The sequence below is a fragment of the Canis lupus genome, chromosome 20 (genome assembly GCF_003254725.2).
Source record: "Canis lupus dingo isolate Sandy chromosome 20, ASM325472v2, whole genome shotgun sequence".
NCBI lineage: Eukaryota > Metazoa > Chordata > Mammalia > Carnivora > Canidae > Canis > Canis lupus.
In genome coordinates, this window is record NC_064262.1 from 32,494,591 (window position 1) to 32,521,827 (window position 27,237).

Genomic DNA, 27,237 nt, shown 5'->3' on the forward strand with positions numbered 1-27,237 from the left:
TCTCAGGAACAAATGCACCAAAACCAGAATAAATGGGCCTTGATTCAGATGAACCTCACAGGAGACTTTTTTTTTTTTATATTTTTTTTCTTTATTTATTTATGATAGTCACACAGAGAGAGAGAGAGAGAGAGGCAGAGACACAGGCAGAGGGAGAAGCAGGCTCCATGCACCGGGAGCCCGACGTGGGATTCGATCCCGGGTCTTCACAGGAGACTATTTTAAAAGGAGAAAACTGAGATGAGGGCTAGCACACTACATCATACTGACCAGCAAAAAATCTGATATGCATATTTGATAACAACATTCTCCTAAACTGTTGGTTTCCTCTGGTTTCTATTTCAGCTAGGTAAGCATTTTTTCGGTCTATTGATTTTTAGAAGTTTTCCCTTTCACGTCACCAAGAATTCCTATATTTCCCTGGTCTTCTCTTAGTCCTTCCCCAAACTCTCCCACAATTCACCTGTATGGCTTTTTATTCAAATTCCTTTTGTTTGGAAAGTCCTTCCTGTTCCTCCCTAAATATGGTCCCTTCTGATTTTATGGAAGTTTCATTTCCTTGCAGCAGAGGCCTGGTCTATTTCCTGAAGCCAAATTCATTGTGCTCCATAAAAGTGAAAATAAAATCATTCAAAAAAATAAAATAAGGGGATCCCTGGGTGGCGCAGCGGTTTGGCGCCTGCCTTTGGCCCAGGGCGCGATCCTGGAGACCCGGGATCGAATCCCACATCGGGCTCCCGGTGCATGGAGCCTGCTTCTCCCTCTGCCTGTGTCTCTGCCTCTCTCTCTCTGTGTGACTATCATAAATAAATAAATAAATAAATAAATATTTAAAAAAAATAAAAATAAAAAAAATAAAAATAAATAAAATAAAATAAATAAATAAAATAAAATAAAATAAAATAAAATAAAATAAAATAAAATAAAATAAAATAAAATAAAATCATTCAAACCCCAGTCAAGAACCAAATCATCTAGCAGTCTGTGCCCTTTCTGCCAGTTTCCCAACCAAATATGCCTTTCTGGTGGTGACCTTGTGTTCCCTCCATCCTGGCTTCTGTATTTTCCAATTTACAAAATTTTTCCCTCCCCAGTCCATAAACTTTAAACCATATGTAACCTGAAATTTCCTGCTGTAAATTGTATTTCCCAAAGCTAAACAACCTTGATTGATAAATGGAAGGAACTATGGACAGAAAATAGCTATTCATAAGAACACTTGAACATGTTTAACCCTTTGTTGTTGTTTTTTTAACCCTTTGAATGTCATTTCACCAGGGAGTGAGTAGATGGAAGAAGAAATGCTCTTTACCAATACTTCATAAAGACTATTTCATTTGATCTTTGCAACAACCTTGGATGGCAGGCAGGCAGGCATTTACTACCCTATTTACAACATCAAACTACAACATCAAAAAGTTCATTTTTGGGATCCCTGGGTGGTGCAGCGGTTTGGCGCCTGCCTTTGGCCCAGGGCGCGATCCTGGAGACCCGGGGTCGAATCCCACGTCGGGCTCCCGGTGCATGGAGCCTGCTTCTCTTTCTCTCTCTCTCTGTGACTATCATAAATAAATAAAAATTTAAAAAAAAAGAAACTTTAAAAAAAAAAAGTTCACTTTTTTGTGACTTGCTCAACCAATGTCTCAGACTAGCAAGTGTCTGCCCAAAACCGTGTTAACGTCTTGCTTCTTCCAACTCAAAGGCTGTCTACTGTATACTCTCTCTGTACGTTTCTATCCTACAGCCAAGGAGCAATTCCCAATTTTCAGCATTTCAAAGGGAGGACAGCCCTCTGACTTCTGGAACACCAACTCCCTTCAGCTAACAAGTAGGAAAGCCACCTTCAGTTTTACCAATAGAAAACAATGCTCTTTTCTTCCATATGCCACCATTAACAACTACTTTTTTCCGAAATAATTTCCAACAGTTCCTGTTTTAAAAGGACTTACTCATAAGAGGCTAATAATCCAGAAAGTCTGCATCAGCATATGATTTTCTCAATAAAGTTCAGGGCTGATGCAACATTTCCCAGTCTCCAATTCTACGGCTAAAATGACAAGAACATGGAACAGTCAAAAATTGCGCAAGACAATGCTACAGTGTTTTTACTCCACATCTGCCTCTGTGGGTCTCCGGTGAGTCACTGTCTTTTGTGATCAGTCATCATTCTAGGGACTCCCATTCTCTATTTTATTTCTTAAAGAAAAGTTCTGCAGTTAAAATGGAATCCTATTACATCTTTTACTATCTTGCTGAAGAGCTGACCCCTTAACTTAGCATCTCAGACGCCACGTTGTTCCAGTTTTCACCACTACCATTTTACACAAACAAAAAAGAGGCAAAGTAAGGTTGCAATTCATTTGCTTATTCATTTAACAAACACATATGAAATCCTATCAGACACTAGGGACTGGGACCCAAAATCAGGCAAGGGGCCCTCCTCTCAAAACGTGGTGGAGAGGAAAAACTAAAGAATTACAAGAATAAACTGATCTAGGTTAAGGTGGAAATGAGCACAGGGCTTGGCCATCATGGAATGCTTCCTGGAAGAAGTTCTCTGTGAGTGTTTATATGCATCTCTTACTTTCAGCACAAAATAAACCTAAAAGACTCAACCCCTCTCCGTGAAAGTTTGTAAGATTACTTGCCAAAAGTTAAGTCAAATATTGAATATAATAGCAGAATTTATTCTTGACTACCTGCCCTAAATTTCCACCTTTCACCCATACTCCTGTAGGCATACATTACAAATGGTAATGTAATGACAGGGTACAAATTCTGTCCGACACAGCGCCTCTTCACAAGTCTGTAAAAAAGGATTAAAGAGATGCACGATGGGCAGCCCGGGTGGCTCAGCGGTTAGTGCCGCCTTCAGCTCAGGGCGTGATCCTGGAGACCCGGGATCGAGTCCCACGTCGGGCTCCCTGTATGGTGCCTGCTTCTGCCTCTGCCTGTGTCTCTGCCTCTCTTTCTGTGTCTCTCATGAATGAAATAATAAATAAAATCTTAAAAAAAAGAGAGAGAGAGATGCACGATAAAATACCATGCACTTTAAAAAAATATACAATCATTTCCCTAACTGGAAATGAACACTGTGAACAATCCAAACCCTGCAAAGCACGGCTGTGGGAAGAGGAAACTGAGGTTCAAAAAAGTCTCACTTTAATACAACAGGAATAAAAGATCTCTTTGAAGTCACCAGAACAGCTTGAACAGAAAGGAGAAACAGAAGGCTATTGTGGGGCTTTCGCCTCCAGAAGATGAACCCTAAACACACTGCAATGGTAAACAAACAAGCCTCTGAGCCGGAATCTGATTCTGTGACCTGACAAAACATTACGATTTAAGGAATCTCTCTCTCCCCCCATTCATTATTTCCCAAAGTCCCACTGGATGGCAGCTTTAGGGGTTCTGTTTTGCTGTTTTTTTGTTTTTGTTTTTGGGTTTTGGTTTTTTTTTTTTTTTTTAGTTGATGTTTTTGTTTTTCTTTCTTTTTTTTCTTTGCTTTTTTTTTTTTTTTTTAGTTGATGTTGTTTTGTTTTTCTTTCTCTCTCTCTCTCTCTTTTTTTTCTTTGCTGGTTCCTAGGTTTATTGTTTGTAAATGATAACGCACAGTGTTTTTTCAAAACAAAAAAACGGGGAGGGGGGTTGTTCAGGCAAATGAAAACACTCCTGGGTTTAAAGACCCGCTAAAAGACAGTACACGCAACAGAAATGAACTCTGCCCGTGTTGACTAGGAGGACCTATTAGCCCTTTACGCTACTGCGGTGGACCCTAAATCCCGAGGGGTGCTACCCCTGCCCACCCGCAGCAGGTCGCGGGAGGGAAGGCGCGCGCCCGCACACCTGCGTCCCTCAGCACCTCCCCGCGCGGGCCCGGCACCTGCCCAGCACCTGCCCAGCACCTGGGGCTGCCGACCCGGCCGCCTGCACGCCGCTGTCCCAACGAGAAGGCTCTCAAGTCACACTTCCATCGGGCCGGGCACTTGCCCGCATCGCCACCGCTCGGGTCCCCAGCTGGAGGCAGGGAGACTCCGCGGCCCCGGCGCCGACGCTGACGGCGGGCAGAGGCGGGCAGAGGCGGGCAGAGGCGGGCAGCGTCCCCCGGGCCGCCCGGGGCTGCCCCACTCCGCCGGCCCGAGGTGGGCCCGGGAATCCGGCCCCGCCCCGGGACCACCGCCACGCCCGCCTGCGCCCCCGGCCCGCGCTGGGCCGCCCGCCGCCCGCCGCCCGCCCGCCGCCGCCCGCCCGCCGCAGTCCGCCCGGGGCCCGGGGCCGCCCCTCCGCCCTCCGCCCTCCGCCCTCCGCCCGCCCGGCGGGCCGCGCACCGTGTGCGACTGCAGGCTCTGGCTCGCCTCGATGGCTGCTGTCAGCGGCACCGTGTCGTCCAGCAGCACCTTGCGGGCCGGCGGCTTCTCCATGAAGGCCATCCCCGGACGCCCGTCCGCCAGCGCCTCGACTCCAGGGACAGGAACCGCGGGCGCCGACTCCCGCCGCCCGCCCGGCTCCGCCGCCGCCGCCGCCGCTGTCAACACGCGCCGCCCCACGCGCTGTCGCCACCCGCCGCGCCCGCCGGGTCCTAGCGCCGGCCGCCCCGCCGCCGCTGTCAACACGGGCGCCCCTTCCCGCCGCCGCCGCCGCCGCCGCCTCCCGCGGGGTCCTAGCGCCACCCCGTCGCGGTCGCCGCTGCCTTGGACCCGCGTTTCCAAGCTCCTCGCAGCCGCCCGCAGGCAGGCCGGGTTCTCCTAACCCCCAGCCTCAGGCTCGGGGTCCTCATTTCCCAAAACAGGGCATCTTGAGCACTGCGGTCCAGGAACCCTCAAGCCCCAAGATGGCCACATAGCCTCGCAGCTGTTGGGCTTTTCGCCTTAGGCCCTCGAAGCTGGACTGCCGGACCGAGACCTCTCCAGCTGGACCCCTCCTCCCCAGGCCTCCTGACCCAAGGGCCCTCAGACCCAGGCAAGGGGCCTTCGGGATGAGACCCTCAGTCCGAGCCCTGGAGACCCAGAAGCTCCCTACAACAAGCCTCTAGGATTCAGGTTTTACTGAACCTTTGATCCTGGCTTTTCAGACCCAAGAACTCAAGAGGTGGGCCTTCAGAATTGGACCCCACACAGTCCTTTGGACTCCGGGCCCTTCCGACTCAAGCTCTTCCAACTGGGGATCCTAAAAACTGGGCCTCCAGCTGGGACTCCATCCCCCACCCTTGGCCCCAGCCACGAGGCATTGTCAAAAAGAAAACCAAGAAACCCAAAATGGAGCCACTTAGGCTAGGCGACATCACCAAACCAGGGTTTACTAACTATGGTTCCAGCCTCCCCCATAAATGTAGTTTTAGGGACGCCTGGGTGGCTCAGCGGTTGAGCATCTGCCTTGGGCCCAGGGCGTGATCCTGGGGTGCTGGGATCCAGCCCTACATCAGGCTCCTTGCAAAGAGCCTGCTTCTCCCTCTGCCTAGGTCTCTGCCTCTGTGTTTCTCATGAATAAATAAATAAAATCTTTTAAGAAAATGTAGTTTTAACCGTCAGTCAGGAATTTTCTGACCAGCACCAGTGAGGTTATCTGACACACAGACTCTATCCATCCACCCCCCACCCCCACAAAAGGAAGATGAGGCAGTTTGCATAATTAGACCCCCTGCTCTTTCCCCTAAGGGAAAATGTCTTTGCCTGAAATAATCCTTTCTTTTGCTAATAACTTCCTTGCCTCACCCTCCTTCCTATAAAAACCTTACTTTTGGTAGGCTCCTCAGAGCTCCTTTCTGCTTGCTAGGCCGGATGCTGCCTGAACCATGAATCACTTAATAATGCCTATTAGAAGGTGGGGGGATGGGGTAACTAACTGGGTGACAGGCATTAAGGAGGGCACAAGATGAGATGAGCACTGGGTGTTATATGTTGGCAAATTGAATTTAAATAATATATATATATTTATTTTTTTTTTAATTTTTTATTTTTATTTATTCATGACAGAGAGAGAGAGGCAGAGACACAGGCAGAGGGAGAAGCAGGCTCCATGCAGGGAGCTGGACATCGGACTCAATTCAGGGTCTCTCCAGGATCACGCCCTGGGCTGAAGGTGGCGCTAAACTGCTGGGCCACAGGGGCTGCCCAAATAAAATATTTTTTAAAATAATGTCTATTAGATCTTCAGATTTACTTGGCTGAATATTTTTAACAGCCTTCACCCCTGAGAACCTTCAACCAAGATGCTGCAGACTTGGGGATCATCAGCCCCACTGTACTGGCTCTGGGAACCTTAAGCACAGAGCCAGGGAACTTTGAGATCAACTTCTCAGCTCCAGGTTTGCCCCCACAGAATTTCTGAAACCAAGGCCACAATTCTGGCTCTCCCCTTGCCTCCCCAACCTCTTCCCCTACCTCACCCCGGCAATCCCACCCACACTGCTCTTTCCAATGGCTGCATCCCAGGACAGTGGAGTTAGACTTGGAATCAGATGACCAGGATCTCTGGGGCTCTGGTATTTATAGCTGTGTGGTCTTGAGTAAGTTACCCAAACTCTCTGAGCCCCAGCTCCCTATCAGCAAAATGGAGATACTAATACCTATATGGAAAGGTTGGGATGTGGAATACAGTAGGACAGGAAGGAGCTTGGCACATTTTTGCCCCACAATATTAGTTAACTTCCTTCCCCTACATTTCGCAGAATTTCACAGAACGCAGAATTTAAGAGTTTCTAACTCTTAAATTTGTCTCCCCTAATTTTCAACATTTCAAACAAGATAATAAAGTTTCTTGGTAACTCCCCCCACCTCCCTACCCCTTCCCACAATCACCACCACCACTATTAGACATGACAGCAAAGGCCTAATATCTAAAGAAAACCCTCTCCAAATCTTGAGCTTACAGAGATTGTTCAGCAAGTAGCCATGGCAGACTGACATGTGAAAAAGGAACTTCATGATTCTGTCCTAACCAGAATTCTTCCTGCATTCCATTTTGGTCTCTGAGTGTTTAAAAGCAGCAGTCTACAGACACCTAGGTGGGTCAGTGTTTGAATGTCTGCCTTTGGCTCAGGGTGTGATCCCGGGGTTCTGGGATCAAATCCCACATCACACTCCCCACAGGGAGTCTGCTTCTCCCTCTGCCTGTCTGCCTCTCTCTGTCTCTCATGAGTAAACAAATAACATTTTTAAAAATAAAATAAAATAAAAGCAGCAGTCTATTAAAACACAACCATATATCATTTAGAGATGATTCAACTTTTTGCTTCTTTTTTATTTTTTACTTTCTTTTTTTGCGGGGGGGAGGTGGGAGCAGAGGGAGAGGAGGAGAGAATCTTAAGCAGGATCCATGCCCAGTGCAGAGCCTGCCATAGAGCCTGATTCCACAATTCTGAGATCACAACCTGAGCCAAAATCAAGAATCAGGGGGCGTCTGGGTGGCTCAGTAGTTCAGCGTGTCTACCTTTGGTTCAGGTCGTCTTCCCAGAGTCCTGGGATCAAGTCCCACATCTAGCTCTTCACTCCCCCAGGGAAGCCTGCCTCCCTTTGCCTATGTCTCTCATGAATGGTTGGATAAAATCCTTTAAAGTAAAACAATATCAAGAGTCAGATGCTCAACCAACTGAACCACCTAGGCACCCCTCAACTTTCTTCTATTTTTTTAAAGCAAATGGATTATTTCATTGCCAGAATCACAGAAACCAAAATTCTACTTTAATCATTATTCCTGTCATGATGTGGACTGATCAAGACAAGGCTCTTCTCAAATAGTGCTGGTATTTCTGAAAGGCATTTATTCATTCAACAATAATTTACAAAATACTGATTGTGTAATAGGTACTTACCTAGTGCTAGGAGCTGGGATTTGATAATACATATTAAGGGGTTTGAAAATATTCTCACCCAGTAATTACACCTTTAGGAGGGTATCCTAAGCAAATAATCAGAGATTAGTGCAAATAAATGGCATACAAGGATAAACCTCCAACAATAGGGAATTGGACAAAATCATGGACAATCACAAGAATATTTTGCAGTGATTCAAAATCAGATTATCAAAGGATATTTAATGATGTTGGGAAATGCACTTCATATAATAGTGAGTGGGGAAAAAAGCAATATGTGCATTTATATGATCCCATGTTTATATAGAACAAGGGAAAACATCAAAATATTGAGGGTCTCTTGGAATGAGATCATGATGCCTTTCATTTGTATGCTTTTCTGTATTTTCCAAAATGTCTCTAATGAAGATATTTTACTTGTATAATTATGAAAAAATAGTATACAATCAAGTTGCAAAGTTTGTAAAATAACAATCTTGTCTAAGTTTTCCTCACCAGGGAAAGGAAACTGAAAGCAAGAAATCAGATGTTTGATGGAATGAAGCCAAAGACTAACTCTCAATTAGACTGTCCCTTTCTCTGGAGATTCTTGCCTGAAGTAAGGCCCTCAGAATAAATACCACAGCGAACCTTATAATTTCATTTTCATCTGCCCAAATCAGTACCTTGTCAGCGAACCCCTGAGGATCCTGGATTTAACTGGATCCGTAGATCCTCTGGAGACCAGGCCCCAAACCCTGTGATAGCTTTTGAAGTAGCTTATGCGGTATGTGTGGGGAAACCCTCCCCAGGCCAGAGCTGATCTAGATCAAATTAGCTCTGCTTCCAGCCTCAGACCCAGCAGAAGCTAGTGAGTTATGCTTATTTTGTTTTTTGCCACATACACAACTCCTCAGGCTAACAAGGAAAAAAAAAAATTTATATCCTAATATGTTGCCAAATGTTTCAATGGCCCACAGGTTGTTTAACAACTTGACATTGGGCCAGATTGAAGATAATGAAAATGCTTTAGTGAGGATGCTTCTAGACCTGGCAACTGCTCTACAAACCAAATCATAGAAGCTTGTGAAAAACTCAGTGCTTCCTAAGCAACATTGCCTCCCAACGGAAAATTATTTTATTTCTTCAAATATTCATGATGTGGACAGAAAACAAAATTTGATCAAATTCACATTTGATCATTTTTCTTTCCCTTTGATATTTGCCATTGCATCACAGAAGAATTTTGTCCAGTGTTTATAAGAAGGTCATATACAGCTAAAAGCCACCCTAGAAATTGATTGTGGCCTAGAAATTGACTGTTTGTGGGGTCTCCTATTAATCCTGTTCTATTTATGTAGTGTCAACATCAGTCTTGGGTTCTCTTAGGATTCTGAACTTGAATGGTTTGTTGTACTTGATTTTACCCCAACCCAAAATTTCTCTGAAGAGTTTGAGAATTCTTGTCTCTGCTGTGTTTGTAATCCAAATGAAGACAAGCCAAGAAGAATGAAACATCTGGGACCTGGGAGATACTGAAGTGCACCCCAAGAGTAATTTCCCAGCACTCTCACTCTGCTCAGATAGAGCCAGTTAATAAATTATGCCAACACATGAAGCATTCAGAGTGGCACAGCTGCTCAGAGTGACAGTCAACCCTTGCTAGAGTATGTTTTAGTATAAAAACTTAATAGTTATAATTTAATAGCAATTTTCTTTGGGAGTAAATTGGTCTCTGAATCACACTCTAAGAACATAAAAGAAAAATGACTAATAATGCAGCACCAAATGAAAACCTGTGGTTACCTAAGAGGGTACCAGCCTGCATTTAGCAATTTCTTCCTTTTCTAGATGAATACGCAAGTCAGGTCCACAAGATGAATGGTGGCTGTGGTGAGGCTTTCTTCCTGCTGCTACTCAAGATTTGCTGCTCAGAGAAAGAAATGAGTGGCATCTCACTAATATGGAAATGTTTCTAATAGAATATAAAAATCTGTTAAGCAATTTTCCAGTACATTAGGCTGAAATTGCTTAAGATGGGTATATCTTTCTGTAGCAATCAAACATTACAAAAATTGCAGTCTTACAATGCCCCTATGTGGAAAGTGCTAGTACAGTTTGGCCTATTTTAGTACTTTTGTACTCACTTCCACCTATAAGCTAGTACAATCAAGGCCCCCTCTCAATTATCCTGGACACAATTTCCTAATTTGAGGGTCACCCATGCTTTCAACAGAAGAACTGCATTCTTTTTGGCATCTGCTACAGGGCTCAACATGAACACAACAACCAGCCAGTTTCTCTTCTAGCCAGCTGTTAAAGCATGAGTGGTTTGAGAATCTCTGAGTACAAATAAGAAGTCCTCATTTATAGAGCAGCATCCTTTCTTGTCTAATTTTGTATTCTTTTTATTGATTTATGGAGATCAAAGAATACCATGGCACTCAGGGACCCTTTACAAAATGAAAATGCTGATATTGAGAAGTTACTTTTGAATTACACTAAGTCAGTGACCAGCCAGATCTGACATTCCACCTTTCCCCACCATACTTGGCCTACACGTAACTTCTCACTTTTTAGAATAACCCTTTCAGTAATTCTGCTCTAAAGACAAATAATCACTGAATGTCAACTGAGATAAAGGGTAGGTGATGGTTATGGGTGGAAGCCATGAAGTAATAATATATAGTAAAATGCTACAACTGTAGCAGGGAGTAAGATCTAGCACATTCTGAATATGAATATAAAAAGAATTAAAAAAAAATTTTTATAGGGGTGCGTGGGTGGCTCAGTGGTTGAACATCTGCCTTTCGCTCAGGCCATGATCCCTGAGTCCTGGGATCCAGCCCCGCATCAGGCTCCCCCTGCAGGAAGCCTGCTTCGCCTTCTGCCTGTGTTTCTGCCTCTCTCTGTCTCTCATGAATAAATAAACTCTTTTAAAAATAAATAAAAACTACAGTTTGCAAAATCTTAAAAAAAAAAAAAAAGGATTTTATAGAATGGTTCTGAATACTGTAATGCTACATAACAAGATACTATTACAGAAACTGACAGTGAACAGTAATGAGAACATTATAAGACCCACATGGAGATGGAAAAAAGAAATGCTCTGGAGCCAGGTGGGTCCCCATTTACATCCCAGCTCTACCACATACTAGTTGTACAGCCTTGGGCAAGTCACACAGCATGTCTATTTCCTTGCCTATAAAATGGGACATTAACTTTAATTCACAAAGTTTTCAAGGATTAGAGTTAATGTAGAAAACTGCCTCATTGGGCCAACTGGCTGACTCAGCTGGTTGAGCATGTGACTCTCAAATCTCAGGGCTCTAAATTTAAGCTCCACATTGGTGTAGAGACTACTTCAAAATAAATTTTTTTTTTTTAAGATTTTATTTATTCATGAGAGACACAACAGAGAGAGAGAGAGAGGCAGAGACACAAGCAGGCTCCATGCAGGGAGCCCGATGTGGGACCAGATCCCAGGACTCCAGGATCACGCCCTGGGCCGAAGGCAGGCATTAAACCGCTGAGCCACCCAGGGATCCCCTAAAAATAAAATTTTAAATAAAAAAAGAAAATGGAGCACCTGGATGGCTCAGTCAGCTAAGTGTCCAACTATGGTTTCAGCTTCAGCTCAGGTCATGATCTCAGGGTCACGAGATTGAGCCCTGCAATGGGCTCCATGCTCAGTGCAGAGTCTGTTAGATTTTTTTTTTTAAGATTTTATTTATTCATGAGAGACACACACAGAGAGAGGCAGAGACGTAGGCAGGTGCTCAACCGCTGAGCCACCCAAGTGTCCTGAGTCTGTTAGATTCTCTCTCCTTCTCCCTCTGCCCCTCCTCCTACTCGCACTCTCTAAAATAATATCTTAAAAGGGGGGGGGGGGGGAGATTGGCTCACAGACAGTGAAAAAATGGTAGCTACTAGTATTAATAATCACATTTATGGACCTACACTTCAAGAGTGCTACTAGTTCCAGAGGAGTTCTACAAGAAAAGGCAGTCTTGGCTTTGAGTCTGCAGTTTTTCAATATTGTATCAAAATTTTAGCTTCCATAGCCTTCCCCCTATAAATAAGTCTTCTTCTGGTGCACCTGAGCCCGCACAACTGCCCATTCTGAAACTTGTGAGAATGGCACTCTTGCTTCTCATATTGATTTTCGTATTTTCTTCTCACCATCACCAACTGGAGTATGGTACAATGTTAAACAGTTTAAAAATACTATTTATAGACATCACTGCCCTCTAGTGACTAGGATGATTTTTTTCTAATAATCTGCTTAATTTATTTCTTTGTTGTTTAAAAAAATAAATCTAATTACTGATCCACCAGGAGGAAAAACCTTTTCCCAGGAAATGGGGGCTGATCCCACCAATGACACTTGATCTATCTTCCTGATAAAAGCACCCAGCTGTAATCAGAACCACCATGTAAAGCCAGAGAGCAGATGTTCTGTTATAGATTACCTTGTGTTGGCTATGTTGGGGATGACCACTCAGTATGAACACATTAAGTGCATTTCCTCTTCAGTACCCAACTTTTTTTGTGGATACGGATTGATTTTTCGATACCTCTTGGTTCTTAAGAACTTGGCCTCTACAGGGTTCCTTATACTTTTTATTTAAAATATCTTTACAATTGACATATGTATTATTTGTAAAGGGGAGAATCCAGTGTTTTCAAGGGAGAGAGAAAATAATCTGGATTAGTAAAATAGAAACTTCTCACTCAAACTCTATTTCAGGCTTAGATGACCAACATCATGAAAATTAGTCTGTTATGTTTAATTGTGAGCCAGTTTGCTTTAAACTCAGGAAAAACTGTAACTTCATCCACAGGGGAGAACGGTCGACAGCAGTTAACTACTTTACAGGTTGGACTTTGTGCTTAGCTATTAATACCTAGCCTCTCCAACAATCCTGTGTGGTAGGTGTTGTTATCCCTGTTTCATACATGAGATTGAGTTTACATGAATGAGTCCAAATGTGCATATAGCCCTTCTCCATGGAAAACCATGTGAAAGGCAAATGCCACTGAGGATGCAACAAGGTGCCTTTGTGGTGTGAGCAGTAACAAATTACAATAAACTCTGAGCCAGAAACTGCTGAACAACAGGCTCTAAGAACACTGCCTGGTAAAAGGTAGGTGCTCAAGATGGCCTGGCTTCTGTGGTTGCTTTCAATAATTAACTGCTAGTTATAAATTCAGCGATGAACTTATTCTGCCCAGAAGCAGGTTTGTATTATCAAAATGCAGATCTAACTAGACGTGAAATCTGAAAATTAGAACCTTCAGCTAAATAACCTTCCTGGTATTTTTTTCAATTTTAAAAACCTAGACAGGGCAGCCCTGGTGGCGCAGCGGTTTAGCGCCGCCTGCAGCCCAGGGTGTGATCCTGGAGACCCGGGATCGAGTCCCACATCAGGCTCCCTGCATGATGCCTGCTTCTCCCTCTGCCTGTGTCTCTGCCTCTCTCTAGCTGTGTCTCTATGAATAAATAAATAAAATCTTTAAAAAAAAATAAAAATAAAAAATAAAAGCCTAGACAGATGATGAATATACTCAAGTCTGTGTGAAGCATAAAGCCAAATCAGACAGTGAACCTTTGTACACCCAGCTCCTTGCTTCCACCCCCGCCCCCAACCGGGCTTTGAGGTCTACAAGGCATCCCCTGGTGAAAGGCAGCAATCCCTAACTTCCCCAGAGGCTCTTCACCAACATTACCACTGGCACTTGAACATGCATCTTTGACCACGTTTCAGGATTTGGGAGTTTCTGGGACCATAACTTTAACCCAGCCTTCCATAACCGTCTTCTTACTTTCTGTTACAAAACATGACACTGCAATAACAGCAACAAACCTCTTCAGCTTTTTTACCTCTGCAGAAGCTAAGACAACTTCTCCAACATATAAAGGGGCTGGAAAGCTAATTTCCTGTGAAAGTAATACACAGCCTGGCCCTGGCATTTTAGTTCCCAGGAGTGCTGAAATAAGTCCATTGACCAAAACTCCATGTACAATTCTCTTTCCAAACTTGGTGTGTTTTGCAAAATCTTCGTTTAAATGCAAAGGATTGACATCCCCCGTTAATTCTGAGAAGGCAGCCACGTCCCTCTGCGTGAAGGCCCTGCTGAGTTCAGCGCGGTCTCCCACTCGGACGTGCATCTGCTCGATACATTGCCTGCTCAGCACTGGCTGGCTCGGGCAGATGCTCCTCTGAAGCCCACCCCACCACAGACGATGGCGGGAAATTACTGGGAACATCTTCAGCACCATCAAATTTCAGCAGTTGGAGCTTTAGACTGCTTCAGTCTTCAAACATCATATTGTCACCAAAAAGCGCTTTTGAGAGTGGCGGTGTATTTTTGAAATTGAAGACTTCTCAATCCAATACTAGTTCCCTACTATTACCAGATAAGGCGAGGAGAAATGGAGAAACCTGTAAGAGAAGGAAAAAAGTTAGGGAAATAAGGGGAGAAAACTGCACTGAAACACAGGGTGCAGAGAAACGTGCTTAGTTTTAAAGGGTAAGCAAAGCCGATGCAGTGACATTTTAAAGAGCATCCCTAGAGGTAGCCTTAGATACACAAGTGGTCATAATAAGTTCATAGTGTTCTAATATTTAAGGCACTAGGCATTAAGCAACAAATGAAAAGTTAAGACCTTTCCACAGGAGTTCCAAGTTTCACCCCCAAACATGTCCCATACAATCTAAAATCTAAGTGCTTTCTCTCACTTTTCCAGAACGTAGTCCTTATTCCTCCCTGCCGCCCCTAGTTGGATGTTAGCCATACTAGATTTTTGCAAGCACAAAAATGGGACATGAGCCCTGCTTTGGGCTCCATGCTCAGAGGAGTCTGCTTGAGATTCTTTCCCTCTCCCTCTCCCCTGCTCGCGACATGCACTTGCAAACTCTCTCAAATAAATAAGTCTTAAGAAAAAGCAGGGTTTTTTTTAATTTTTATTTATTATTTATGATAGTCACAGAGAGAGAGAGGCAGAGACACAGGCAGAGGGAGAAGCAGGCTCCAGAATCAGGCTCCAGGCTGATGTGGGATTCGATCCTGGGTCTCCAGGATCGCGCCCTGGGCCAAAGGCAGGCGCCAAACCACTGAGCCACCCAGGGATCCCAGAAAAAGCAGTCTGATCCCTACTCAGCCTTGTTTGGAATATGTGAAGGAACAGTCTTTACCTGAATCACTCTGAAAGCACATTTCTTGCCTTTATAGGATCCCAATAGAGTCAAAGAGCTCCACAATTTGACAAGACCACTGTAGAGAGATCAAGAATGCATAAAGATTTGTCTGTGACATCTCCCCGGTATTTCTGTGATAGTCCAGATAGTTAAATTAGGTCCAGAAAACCTAATCTAAATGAGGAAACTTGAGTATATGTACTGCCAAAGTGAGCACTAAATGAGAAAACTTTATTTTTTTTAAAGATTTTATTTGTTCATGAGAAACACAGAAAGAGAGGCAGAGACACAGGCGGAGGGAGAAGCAGGCTCCTCACAGGGAGCCCAATGTGGGACTCGATCCCAGGACCCTAAGATCACGACCTGAGCCGAAGACAGACACTCAACCACTGAGCCACCCAGGTACCCCGAGAAAACTTTATGGAGCCTGCTTCTCCCTCTGCCTGTCTCTGCCTCTTTCTGTCTCTCATGAATAAATAAAATCTTTAAAATAAAATAAAAAAAAAAAAAATAAATAAAATAAAATAAAATATAAATAAATAAAATAAAATAAAATAAATAAAATAAAATAAATAAAATAAAATAAAATAAAATAAATAAAATAAATAAATAAAATAAATAAAATAAAAAAATAAAATAAAATAATAAAAAAATAAAATAAAAAAATAAAATAAAAAAAATAAAAAATAAAAAAAAATAAAAAAAATAAATAAAATAAAATAAAATAAAATAAAATAAAATAAATAAAATAAAATAAAATAAAATAAAATAAAATACACATTTTTGAGTTTGCACCCATGACCAGCAATTGGGAAACCCTACAGTTGTAAGCAAAGAGTTTTGCTCTGGATAGTTTAAGTTCCTGCTAGATAAATATTCATCCTTCCCAGTTTAAATTTCCAAAAGCTGCTCAGAGCAAAACTCTTCTCATACTCAGAGAAGAGCAGTTTTGCTTTATTTCTCCATTGTCTCTCTGCCCTGTTGTACTACAAATGTGCCTGTGTCTGTCATACCTGCTACATATCCTCAAGATGGCTGACAAGGTCTTCTCTTCATAGGTTAGGACGTCCAAAGGTAAGGCTGCAGCAACCTAAGTATGGAATAATACTATTAGCAGACCATTATTATCACTATTCTTTATTTTTAAAAATAATCTCTAGACCCAGTGTGGGGCCCAAACTCACAATCCTGAGATCAAGAGTCACATGCTGTACTGACTGAGCCAGCACGGCGCCTATCAGCACTATTCTTAAAGTCTAATAACTAATTCTGTGAACTGCTTTTCTCCTCCAAAAAGGCAATATTTTATTAGTGGTGCTATAGTCCTGAGCCTGCTTATTTACAATTCCCCGTCTGGAATGTTCTTCCTGTAGCTCTTCATATTGTTAATGACTCTTCACCATTAAGTCATTTTTTAAGTTGTCCCATCCCTGGGGGCACCTGGCTGGCTCAGTTGTAGAGCATGAGACTTTTTGATCTCAGGGTTAAAAAGTAGAAAGTTCCATTCCTGATCCCCAAGATTAAGCTCAATTGTTTGCTATGCTCCTTCACATACAGGAACCATATACTTCCTCTCTTATAATACTCATCATTCTTGCCATTAATTGTTCAACAAGAGATTTGAACAGAGAGAGACAGAGATTGGCAGAGGGAGATGCAGGCTCCCCACAGAGCAGGGAACCCAATGTGGGACTTGATCCCAGGACCTTGAGATCACGACCTGAGCTGAAGGCAGACACTTGACTGAGCCATCCAGGTGTCCTCAACATGGTATTTTTTTTTTTTTTAGATTTTATTTATTTATTCATGAGACACACAGAGAGAGAGAGAGAGAGAGGCAGAGACACAGGCAGATGGAGAAGCAGGCTTCATGCAGGAAGCCTGACATGGGACTCGATCCTGGGTCTCCAGGATCATGACCTGGACTGAAGGCGGTGCTAAACCGCTGAGCCACCCAGGCTGCCCCTCAACATAGTATTCTACTAAAATAATCAAGACCATTCATCTATGAGGCAGAGCCCCTGCCTGTTTACAGCCACATCCTCAGGAAGCAAGTTTTATACCTGACACAGAGAAGGTACATGCTATTTTCTTAAACTTTCTATTTTAAAAAATCAGAGTCTCAGGAGGTTGCAAAGAAATTTATGCGAAGGTTCTACGCACCCTTCATGAAGCCTCCCCTAGTAATATAATATCAAACCCAAAACCTAAAATTGATAAACCAGAGTTCATTCAGATTTTACCAGTTATACATGCACTCAATATTTGTTGGTGCATTTGTGTGTGTGCATGCGTAGTTCTATGCAATTCTACCACATAGGGAGTTTCATGCAACCACCACCACAATCAAGATAAAGAATTATACCATCACCACACGGCTCTCTCCTTCTGTGTGTTTATAGTCACACCCACTCCTCCCCAATCTCTAACCACGGATCTTTCTCCAGATTATAGAATTATGTTATTTCAGGTGCACTACACAAATGGTATCCTTCAGAATGTTACCTTTGGGGACTAACTTTTTCACTTAGCATAATTCTCCAGAGATTGTTATTATCTGTATCTATAGTTTGTTCCTTTTTATTATTGAGTATATTCTATTGTATGAATAGTTCATGAATGTTCTTTATTTACTCACTGTAGGACATATTATTTCTTTTGGGCTCTTACAAATAAAGCTGCTAGGGGATCCCTGGGTGGCTCAGCGGTTTAGCGCCTGCCTTTGGCCCAGGGTGCGATCCTGGAGTCCCGGGACTCCAGGATCATGTCCCGCGTCGGGCTCCTGGCATGGAGCCTGCTTCTCTCCTCCTGTGCCTCTGCCTCTCTCTCTCTAGGTGTATCATGAATAAATAAATAAATCTTTAAAACAAAACAACAAATAAAGCTGAACAAATGAACACTCATACACAAGTTTTGTTGAACCTAAGTTTCCACTTCTTTGGGAGAAATGCCCAGGTGGGTAACTGCTGGGTAGTAACAGTAGATGCATGTCTAGTTGTTTTTAGAAACTGTCAAATGGTGTTCCAAAGTGGCTGTGCCATTTAACATTCCACTAGTGATCCAGTTTCTTTGCATCCTTGCCAGCATTTAGTGTTATCATTTTTTTTAATTTTAATTTTAATTTTTTTATTTATGATAGTCACACACAGAGAGAGAGAGAGAGAGAGAGAGAGGCAGAGACACAGGCAGAGGGAGAAGCAGGCTCCATGCACCGGGAGCCCGACGTGGGATTCGATCCCGGATCTCCAGGATCGCGCCCTGGGCCAAAGGCAGGCACCAAACCGCTGTGCCACCCAGGGATCCCTCATTATTATTTTTTAATTTCAGTTGTCCTGCTAGGTGTGTAGTGCTAGTTCACTGTGTTTTTATTTTTTATTTACTTGTTTTTTAAAGATTTTATTTTTAAGTAATTTTGACATCCAACATGGGGCTCAAACTCACAACCCAAGAGATCAAGGGACCAAGAGTCACATGATACACCAACCAGCCAGCCAGGAGCCATCTCATTGTGTTTTGCTATTGTTGTGATTGTTGTCTGAACCTCACTGTGTTTTTAATGTGCATTTCCCTAATGGCCAATAATGTTGAATATCTTTTCATTCACATGCTTCTTTGCCAACAGAACATCCTTTTAGTGAAATGTCTATTTGTGCCTTTTACTCATTTTCTAACTGGAATGTTTTGTTTTTTTTTTACAATTGAGTTCTGAGCATTCTTTTTATATTTTAGATACGTAGTTTGCAACCAGTTTTCCCATTTGTAATCTGGATTTTCATTCTCTTAACTGAGCCTGTTGTGGAGTATGTGTTTAATGCAATGCTTACCAGATTTTGATTTGATTAAACATACGAATCAGGAAATAATTTCCTGATTTGATAAAACGTATCAGTCAGGAAATAATTTCCTGAATCATCTATCTTTGTTCCCTCCTAAAATTCTACTTATTTTCAAGTAAATGCTAAAACAGGACTCCTCAATGTGCTGATCTGCGACAAAATAAGAGGCTGTATCACAATGTAAATCGACAATATCACTAAGCATATTTAGTTCAGCTTAGTTTTTTTTTTAAGATTTTATTTATTTATTCATGAGACAGAGAGAAAGAGAGAGAGGCAGAGACACAGACAGAGGGAGAAGCAGGTCCATGCAGCGCCTCACGTGGGACTCAATCCCAGGTCTCCAGGATCACACCCTAGGCTGAAGGCAGCGCTAAATCGCTGAGCCACTCGGCTGCCCAGCTTAATTTTTTTTTTTAAGTTATTTACATTTTTTTTTTAGTACATCGATGTGGGGCTCAAACTCACAACCCTGAGATCAACAGCTGCATGCTCTTCTGATAATTCAGCTCGATTTTTGCATAAGGAGAATTTCTAAGCAAAGGAAGTGGTGTGCTGATTCTGGTGTGAGTCACAAATCTTCACAATAGACAACAAACTGTTTGCATAGGGGGCCAGGGTAGTTCAGTCAGTTAAGTGCCCGACTCTTAATTTATAGCCGTGATCTTGCAGTCATGAGATCAAGCCCCACACTGGGCTCCACACTCAGCATGGGGTCTGCTTGGGGTTCTCTCTCCCCTTCTCCCTCTGCCCCTGCTACCCACCCCCTTCTCATACACTCTCTCTCCCTAAATAAATAAATAAAATCTTAAAAACAAAACCAGACCAAAGAACTGCCTGCAGGTTGCTAGTCTGGACCATACCGTGAGTAGAACTACACTAAAACATCTGTGTAACAAGTTCCTGGTCAAATAGAAGGCATATCAGAACAAATCTACTCAGAATTCATTATTTCTGAAAGTCTGCTTTGGCAATTTCAAATATGGTTTTAAAACAATTACTTAGGGATCCCTGGGTGGCGCAGCGGTTTGGCGCCTGCCTTTGGCCCAGGGCGCGATCCTGGAGACCCGGGATCGAGTCCCACGTCAGGCTCCTGGTGCATGGAGCCTGCTTCTCTCTCTGCCTGTGTCTCTGCCTCTCTTTCTCTCTCTGTGTGACTATCATAAATAAATAAAAATTAAAAAAAAAAACAATTACTTGGAAAAGCATTGTTTTAGTACTTCCTTTTTTTTTTTTTTTTTTTAAGATTTTATTTATTTGAAAGATAGCCCAGCAGGGGGAATGACAGGCAGAGGGAGAAGAAGGTTCTCCACTGAGCAGGGAGCCCAACTTGGGGCTGAATCCCAGGACCCTGGGATAACAACCTGAGCTGAAGCAGACATCCAACCAACTGAACCACCCAGGCACCCCTGTTTTAGTATTTCTTAGAAAGATCTTAGGAGTGGTCAATCTATCAATGGTTCATACCTCCCCAAACAGGTCCTTTAAGGCTGAAATAAGCAGCTGTTTGAACTGTGCAACATTCAATCCAACCCCATGATCTTGAAATTCTCTGTAAAAACATTAAAAAGAAAAAAAAAATTATTAAATTTCATACTATTCAGATTCATAAAAAGTAATCGAAAATAGAATTCAGGAGACTGAACTTACAGGCAGACTTTCATATAGTGGTGCTCAGAGGGATTTCTGTAAACTATTCTTTCATATGTGGTGGCTGGAGCTGGCATCTTGTCCAAAGCTGACCACATCTAGAAATTGTCAAGAGGGCTAGAAATTAGCAAAGTACAGCCTATTTTTTACTGATTTTTTATTTTTTATTTATTTATTTATTTTTTATTTATGATAGTCACACAGAGAGAGAGAGAGAGGCAGAGACACAGGCAGAGGGAGAAGCAGGCTCCATGCACCGGGAGCCCGACGTGGGATTCGATCCCGGGTCTCCAGGATCGCACCCTGGGCCAAAAGCAGGCGCCAAACTGCTGCGCCACCCAGGGATCCCTTTTACTGATTTTTTAAATGAGAAATTGACCCATTTGGAATTTTTTAAAAGTAAGCTCTACACCCAGTGTGCAGCTTCATCTCACAACCCTGAGATCAAATGCTGCATGCTCTACCAACTGAGCCAGCCAGGAAACACAACCCAATTGATTTTTTTCTTTTAAGTTGATTTATTTAAGTAATCTCTGCACCCAACATGGGGCTCGAACTCATGACTCTGACATTAAGAGTCACATGTTCCTTGGACTGAATCAGTCAGTTGCCCCTTGTTTGTTTTTATTTTTTTTTACTCATTTGGTTGTTGTTGTTTTTTTAAAATTTTTACTTATATATTCATTCACAGAAAGAGATGCAGAGACATAGGCAGAGGGAGAAGCAGGCTCACTGCAGGGAGCCTGATGTGGGACTCCATCCCTGGATCACACCCTGAGCCAAAGGCAGATGCTCAACTGCCGAGCCACCCAGGTGTCCCTTGACCCATTTGGTTTTTATTTTTTTATTTTTATTTATTTTTTCCCCATTTGGTTTTTTGTTTGTTTTTTAGTATTTTTTTTAATTTTTATTTATTTATGATAGTCACAGAGAGAGAGAGAGAGAGAGAGAGAGAGAGGCAGAGACACAGGCAGAGGGAGAAGCAGGCTCCATGCACCAGAAGCCCGACGTGGGATTCGATCCCCGGTCTCCAGGATCGCGCCCTGGGCCAAAGGCAGGCGCTAAACCGCTGCACCACCCAGGGATCCCTCCCCATTTGGTTTTTAAAAGAACTTCTAGTATAGTAAATCATCTAATTCTGGTCAAATCAGTTTTTTTTAAAAGATTTTATTTATCCATTCATGAGAGACAGAGAGAGAGAGAGAGGCAGAGACATAGGCAGAGGGAGAAGCAGGCTCTCTGCAGGAGCCTGATGTGGGACTTGATCCCAGACCCTGAGATCACTCCCTGAGTCAAAGGCAGATGCTCAACTGCTAAGCCACCCAGGGATCCCCCTGGTCAAATCAAATTTACCCATACAGACACAATGAAAGTTTCTAAATTTTATATATGCCGACTGTTGTACTCTTAAATTCTAATAACACAATCCCAATGAACATTTTTCCTAAGTACCCGGCTCTTTGCTAATAAACACTTCACATACCTTAAAGGGTCTTAAGTCTTCAAAACGATCCCATGAAGTAAAGGCTATATTCCCACTCCCCGCCTCCTTTTTGAAGGCAGTGAGGCATGGCAAAGGAATACTTGCCCAAGAGCACACAGATTCTAGCCACTCCTAAGCCCCCTCAAAATCACTCTGCTATGATGCCTCCTAATACAAAAAAACAGAAAAAAAAAAAAAAAGCTTAGTTATAAAATCCAGGATCTTATTTATTCTGTCAACACAGACCATGAACAAGTGAATGAGAGGTGGTAGTTCAGGTATGCCATCTCATGCCTGTTCTCTGTCTGAAGGCCAGGTCTACATAGAGCTGTTTGGTAGCCCCCCCAAAAGACTGAGCAAGGGGTTTGAGAAGAGGAATTCCTAGAATGGGTGCTCATTGCCATTTCCTTTTTTTTTTTTTCTTTCCCAGATCTTATTTATTCATGAGAGACAGAGAACACAAGCAGGGGCAGAGGGGGAGGGAGAAGCAGGCTCCTCCACGGAGCAGGGAGCCTGATGTGGGGCTCAATCCCAGGACCCTAGGATCATGACCTGAGCACAAGGTGGACACTTAATGGACTGAGCCACCCAGGTGCCTTCAATGTCATTTCTAGTAGAGCTAGATCTTTCAAGAATTCAGAATATGCTGATCCCCCTGTGGAGAATCCCCGTCATTGGCTCCACTCCTACCTCACTCTCTCTCTGGAGAGACCCTACTCATCCTTTGAATTTTAGCTTATAGTGCACCTCTTCTAAGAATTTCACCTGCTCAAGAAAGCCTTCTTTTTGACTCCTTGTTCTAAGTCAGATTCCCTTGTTATGCAATCTCTTAATATTGTCTATTTGTTCTATATCTGGTTCCTCACTAAAGCAACCAGGAAATTGAGGTCCAACCAGGGAAAGGTACTTAGCCAAAGTCACAGAGCTGTAAACCAGCATTTACAAAACCTCTGCATCAGGCCCAGTTCCAACCACTCCTAGATGATATATATCCTCAGAGAAAATGAAAAGTCAGAGTCGGGCAGCCCTGGTGGCCCAGTGGTTTAGCGCTGCCGTCGGCCCAGGGCACGATCCTTGAGTCCCGGGGTCGAGTCCCACGTCAGGCTCCCTGCATGGAGCCTGCTTCTCCCTCTGCCCCTCTCTCTATGTTGCTCATGAATATATAAAAAATATCTAAAAAAAAAGTCACGGTCAAGGAGCTACATCCAAGCATCCACTTAAAAACATGAACAGTAAAAAAAAAAAAAAAAAAAAAAACAAAAACAAAACCACACCACGAACAGTTACTGTATCTGGCAGAGAGTAGGCATTCAGTGACACCTACTGAATGGTGAGAAGTACTAAGCCTATATGTTCAAGGGTATCTTTGGTCTCAAGACTGCAGAAATAAGCACCTGATAATTCTTTTCCAATCATTAGAGCCCTTCCTGACTAGAAGGGTGGGGAGAACAGGACGCTCCATCACTTCATCCATTGTCTGGCACAGGATAGGTGGTTTTTTTTTGTTTGTTTGTTTTGTTTGTTTTTTTTTAAGATTTACGGTCAGCCTTGGTGGAGTTGGCTGCCTGAGGTAAGAGACTGAGATTGGGCCTGGGGCTCAGGATGCCAGTAACAATCAAGACTTGTGGTGTATTCTGGAAATGAACGGTCACAATGGTTGCCCAGCAGTGTTAAGGTACTTAATGCCAAAGAACTGTACACTTAAAAAAAATAGTCTTTTTTTCAAAGATTTTATTTAGGGATCCCTAGGTGGCTCAGTGTAGCGCTTGCCTTTGGCCCAGGACCTGATCCTGGAGTCCCGGGAAGATTCCCGCGGCCGGCTCCTGGCGTGGAGCCTGCTTCTCCTCTGCCTGTGTCTCTGCCCCCCCTCTCTCTCTCTCTCTCTCTCTCTCTCTGTGTCTATCATGAATGAATGAATGAATGAATGAATGAATGAATGAATAAATAAATAAATAAATAAAGATTTTATGTATCTATTCGTGACACAGAGACAGAGAGACAGGCAGAGGGAGAAGCAGGCTCCCTGCGAGGAGCCCGATGCGGGACTCGATCCCCCGACCTCCGGGTCACGACCTGAGCCAAAGGCAGACGCTCAATCATTGAGCGACCCAGGGGTCCCTAAAACGGTAAATCTTTCCTTATGTATATTTTACAAAAAAAAAAAAAAAAAAAGGCTTAAGGAACACGTGTTTACGGAGCAGTCACCTCCACGTCCTCCGGAGGCCCAGACGCAGAGACAGTATCGCTGCCTGCAGGCTGTCCTGGGGTTAGAGGATGGCTGAGGGCTCTGCACACAGCCCGGCAAACCTGCCAAGGCTCACGGCCGCGAAAGCACTGCCACAGCTCCGGTCACCGTCCCTGCCCGTTAAGTGACCCATTGGTGGTACGCGTCCCTGCTTCCACCTCCTCCCACCAACCTCCCTCCGCCCCCATCTAGTCGCTACAGCCGCCAGAGGTAACCAGTTACAACCTAGTCAAGCCCGGGCCGTTCCTCATGGGGGCAGCCCGGGTGGCTCAGCGGTTGAGCATCTGCCTGCAGCCCAGGGCGTGACCCTGGAGACCCGGGGTCGAGTCCCACGTCGGGCTCCCTGCATGGAGCCTGCTTCTCCCTCTGCCTGTGTCTCTGCCCCCGTCTCTCTCTCTCATGAATTAAAAAAAAAAAAAAAAAAACTTCGCAACGGTCCTTCTAACTCAGAGTAAACCCCGAGGCCCTCGGGCCCTGCAGGGCTCTCGGCACAGCTGAGCGCCCGCTCCCGCCTCCGCGCTGCTCCCGGGCTCTCCGCTGGCTGGGATCACTCTGGGGGGGGGGGGGGTGCACAGGGCCCCCCGCCTCCTCCCCGCGGCGTGGTCCGGCGGCCCTCGTGCCGGGTCCAGCCCTTCCCCCCAGCACTTACCAGCTTGTAGCACAAGCACGCGGCTCACTGACTCCCGCCCCGCCCCCGCCCGTCCGCTCCTGCAGCACACGCGGATCGGTCTCGCTCGCTACGGCCTCCCAGGAACCTACAAGCGCGCCGCACGGCACACACTCAATATTATAGAAGTTTTGGACCAAATTCATCATTAAAAAAAAAAAAAGCTCAGTCCCCTACTGTTGGGCACTTCAGTGGTTTTCAACCTGTGTCGGCTAACGGTCGCCCACCTGGCGCCGGGCGCATGCGCTCTGCACACCCGTCGCAGCCCCTCCTGCTGCCGAGACCCCGTGGGGCAGGTGCCCGCGGACACGACCCCGCCAGCGACCCGCGCGGCCTCCTGGGCGGCGGACAGGTGCCTCCGCTGGCCGCCCGCCGCCCGCCGCCCGCCGCCCGCCGTCAGGCTCACCTTGCGCATGCGCCCCTGGCGCGCACGGACGCACCTCACCGGCGTGGCCGACTGAGCTCACGCCCGACCAAAAGCCGCCCCGCCATGGGCTTCGGCGTCCCCGCTTGTCGGTCGGACTAACCTGGCGCCGCCTGACTTCTACTCGCTGCAACAATCCGCCAAAGCTTGGAGCTCCTCCGCAGACGCCAGGCCGCAGACCCAAGAAACTCCGGGGATGTTTACGTTCGGCTCCTGTCTGGGTTTTTTTTTGGGAGGGGAGGGGGGCCTCCCCTCCCGGAAGCGTGACGGGTAGGCGCGGATATGACGTCACCGCGCGGCGTCCTCCTAAGAACGTGGGCGTGAAACCCGATCGCGAGCTGAGACTGGCCGAGCTCAGTGCCCCCTGGTGTCCACTCCAGGGATAGCTCCTTGAGCAAATGTGACCGCGGGGTTGGGGACTTCAGGAGCTCGCTTCATGGTCCTTCATATAGCCATCCGTCCATCCGTCCATCCATCCATCCGTCCGTCCGTCCATCCATCCGTCCATCCATCCATCCGTCCGTCCGTCCATCCGTCCATCCATCCATCCGTCCGTCCGTCCATCCATCCGTCCATCCGTCCGTCCATCCATCCGTCCGTCCGTCCATCCGTCCATCCATCCGTTCATTCAGCTTTATATGTAGCATCTCTTCTGCTGAGCATCTTCTGTCAAGCGTCCCAAGGACCGCAACCACTCTTAATGTCCCCTGTGGCTCCCAGCACAAAGTAGGTCATCTGTCTGGCTTGACATAAGATCCAGATGGTCAATATATTCGAATGTAAGCCAGGTTTCCTTTATGCATTTATTCATGCTGAGCCCCTATTATGTGCTAGGTACTGGGAGCACAGCGGAGAACAAGAAGACAGGGCCCTGTATTCGTGAAAGATAGTATTTGCATAGAATGATGATGATGATGATGATGATGATGATAAGAGCAGCTGTGGAGGCTGAGAAAATCAAGGCCATGCCACCTCAAGTTTAGCGTTAGCACAAGTACAGCCATCTCAGGCCCCTGTGACTAAGAGCTGGACTTTACAGGAAAAAAACCGCAGAACACCCTTGACAGAGAGCCCTATATCAGAGTGAGAGCAGAGCTTAATGCCCTGGACAGAAAATCCCATATCAGAATGAAAACAGAGCTCAGAACACCCTTGACAGAGACAGAAAGTCCCATACTGGAACGAAAACAGAGCTTAAGAAATTCCTCCACCCCTTCTGGAAATCCCCTAGACCAGCCCATAAAAACCCAGCTGGAACCCACCTCGGGGTCCAAGTCTCTGCTCTGCTGTGTCAGGTATACTTGGACCCAAGCTCGAGCTTGCTAATAAACCCTCGTGCACTTGCATCGGTGTTGGCTCCTTGGTGGTTTCTTGGATTCGCAATCTTGGGCACAACACAGCTAATACTGATCAAGTACTTTCTTTGGGCCAGGCACTATGAAAAAAAATTAAAAAAAGCTTTTCATATGTCATCTCGTGCAACCCTGCACAATCCCAAGGTGGCTATTACTACGATCATGCCCATTTTACAGAGGTGGAGACTGAGGCACAAGATCCCAGTTGCCCAAGATCCCAGTTGTCAGTGGTGGAGCAGGCGGTCTGACTCTAGACGGTGCTCCCCATACCGCACCATACTGTTGCGTGGCATGAGTCAGGGGTGTGTGAGGGAGAGGAGCTGGAGCTGCCAAAAGTGCATGGAAGCCCCATGAGGATGGAGCCCTGTCTGTTGGCTCACCATTGTATTCCAGTGCTTGGCACTCACCACATGTCTAAGGAATGCAGCAGTTCATAGATGCATGTGCTGACTGGGCCTGGGTTGGGGGCAGAGCGCTGCCCCGAGCAGGCAAGCATGAGCCCAAGTCAGCTGGGACCTTCTCTCTTGGGTCTTTTCTCAAAATTCCACTTTCCTGCAACTTCAGCCCTTGGCTATAGTCGTGTTCT

At 44.9% G+C, this 27,237-nt stretch overlaps 3 protein-coding genes across 42 annotated transcripts in view; all 3 read right to left on the minus strand.

Moving 5' to 3' along the window:
• The window catches only part of PXK (PX domain containing serine/threonine kinase like), a 134,356-nt gene extending 129,803 nt beyond the window's left edge, over positions 1-4,553 (minus strand). For 27 of the 36 annotated variants that reach the window (XR_007404136.1, XR_003140634.3, XR_003140632.3 and 24 more), the window contains exon 1: positions 4,329-4,541. Coding sequence is in view for 27 of the 36 variants with exons in the window: in XM_025456353.3 (XP_025312138.1) it covers positions 4,329-4,430 (102 nt within the window). In the remaining 9 variants the exon portion in view is untranslated. Of the gene's footprint in view, positions 1-3,905; positions 4,022-4,328 lie in introns of those variants that run through there. The other 9 variants (XM_025456347.3, XM_025456346.3, XM_035703467.2 and 6 more) reach the window with 5 other exon arrangements.
• A 6,630-nt stretch (positions 4,554-11,183) lies between these two features.
• On the minus strand, positions 11,184-25,559 carry RPP14 (ribonuclease P/MRP subunit p14). Of its 5 annotated transcripts, XM_049097806.1 has the most exons (7): positions 25,100-25,255; positions 21,961-22,128; positions 20,478-20,575; positions 20,295-20,379; positions 16,005-16,081; positions 14,989-15,067; positions 11,184-14,235 (listed from the first exon to the last, which is right to left on the minus strand). In XM_049097806.1, exons 3-7 carry the CDS (start codon positions 20,573-20,575, stop codon positions 14,179-14,181), a joined length of 396 nt encoding a protein of 131 aa, XP_048953763.1. In that variant the 5' UTR covers positions 21,961-22,128; positions 25,100-25,255; the 3' UTR covers positions 11,184-14,178. The 5 variants fall into 5 exon arrangements, with proteins under 5 accessions (XP_048953763.1, XP_025312116.1, XP_035559369.1 ...); XM_025456331.3 differs by lacking the exons at positions 21,961-22,128; positions 25,100-25,255 and adding an exon at positions 25,400-25,559; XM_035703476.2 differs by lacking the exons at positions 21,961-22,128; positions 25,100-25,255 and adding an exon at positions 25,279-25,302.
• HTD2 (hydroxyacyl-thioester dehydratase type 2) lies at positions 13,344-14,072 on the minus strand. Its single transcript, XM_049097805.1, has one exon. It carries the CDS (start codon positions 14,070-14,072, stop codon positions 13,554-13,556), a length of 519 nt encoding a protein of 172 aa, XP_048953762.1. The 3' UTR covers positions 13,344-13,553.
• Positions 25,560-27,237: the final 1,678 nt, after the last annotated feature.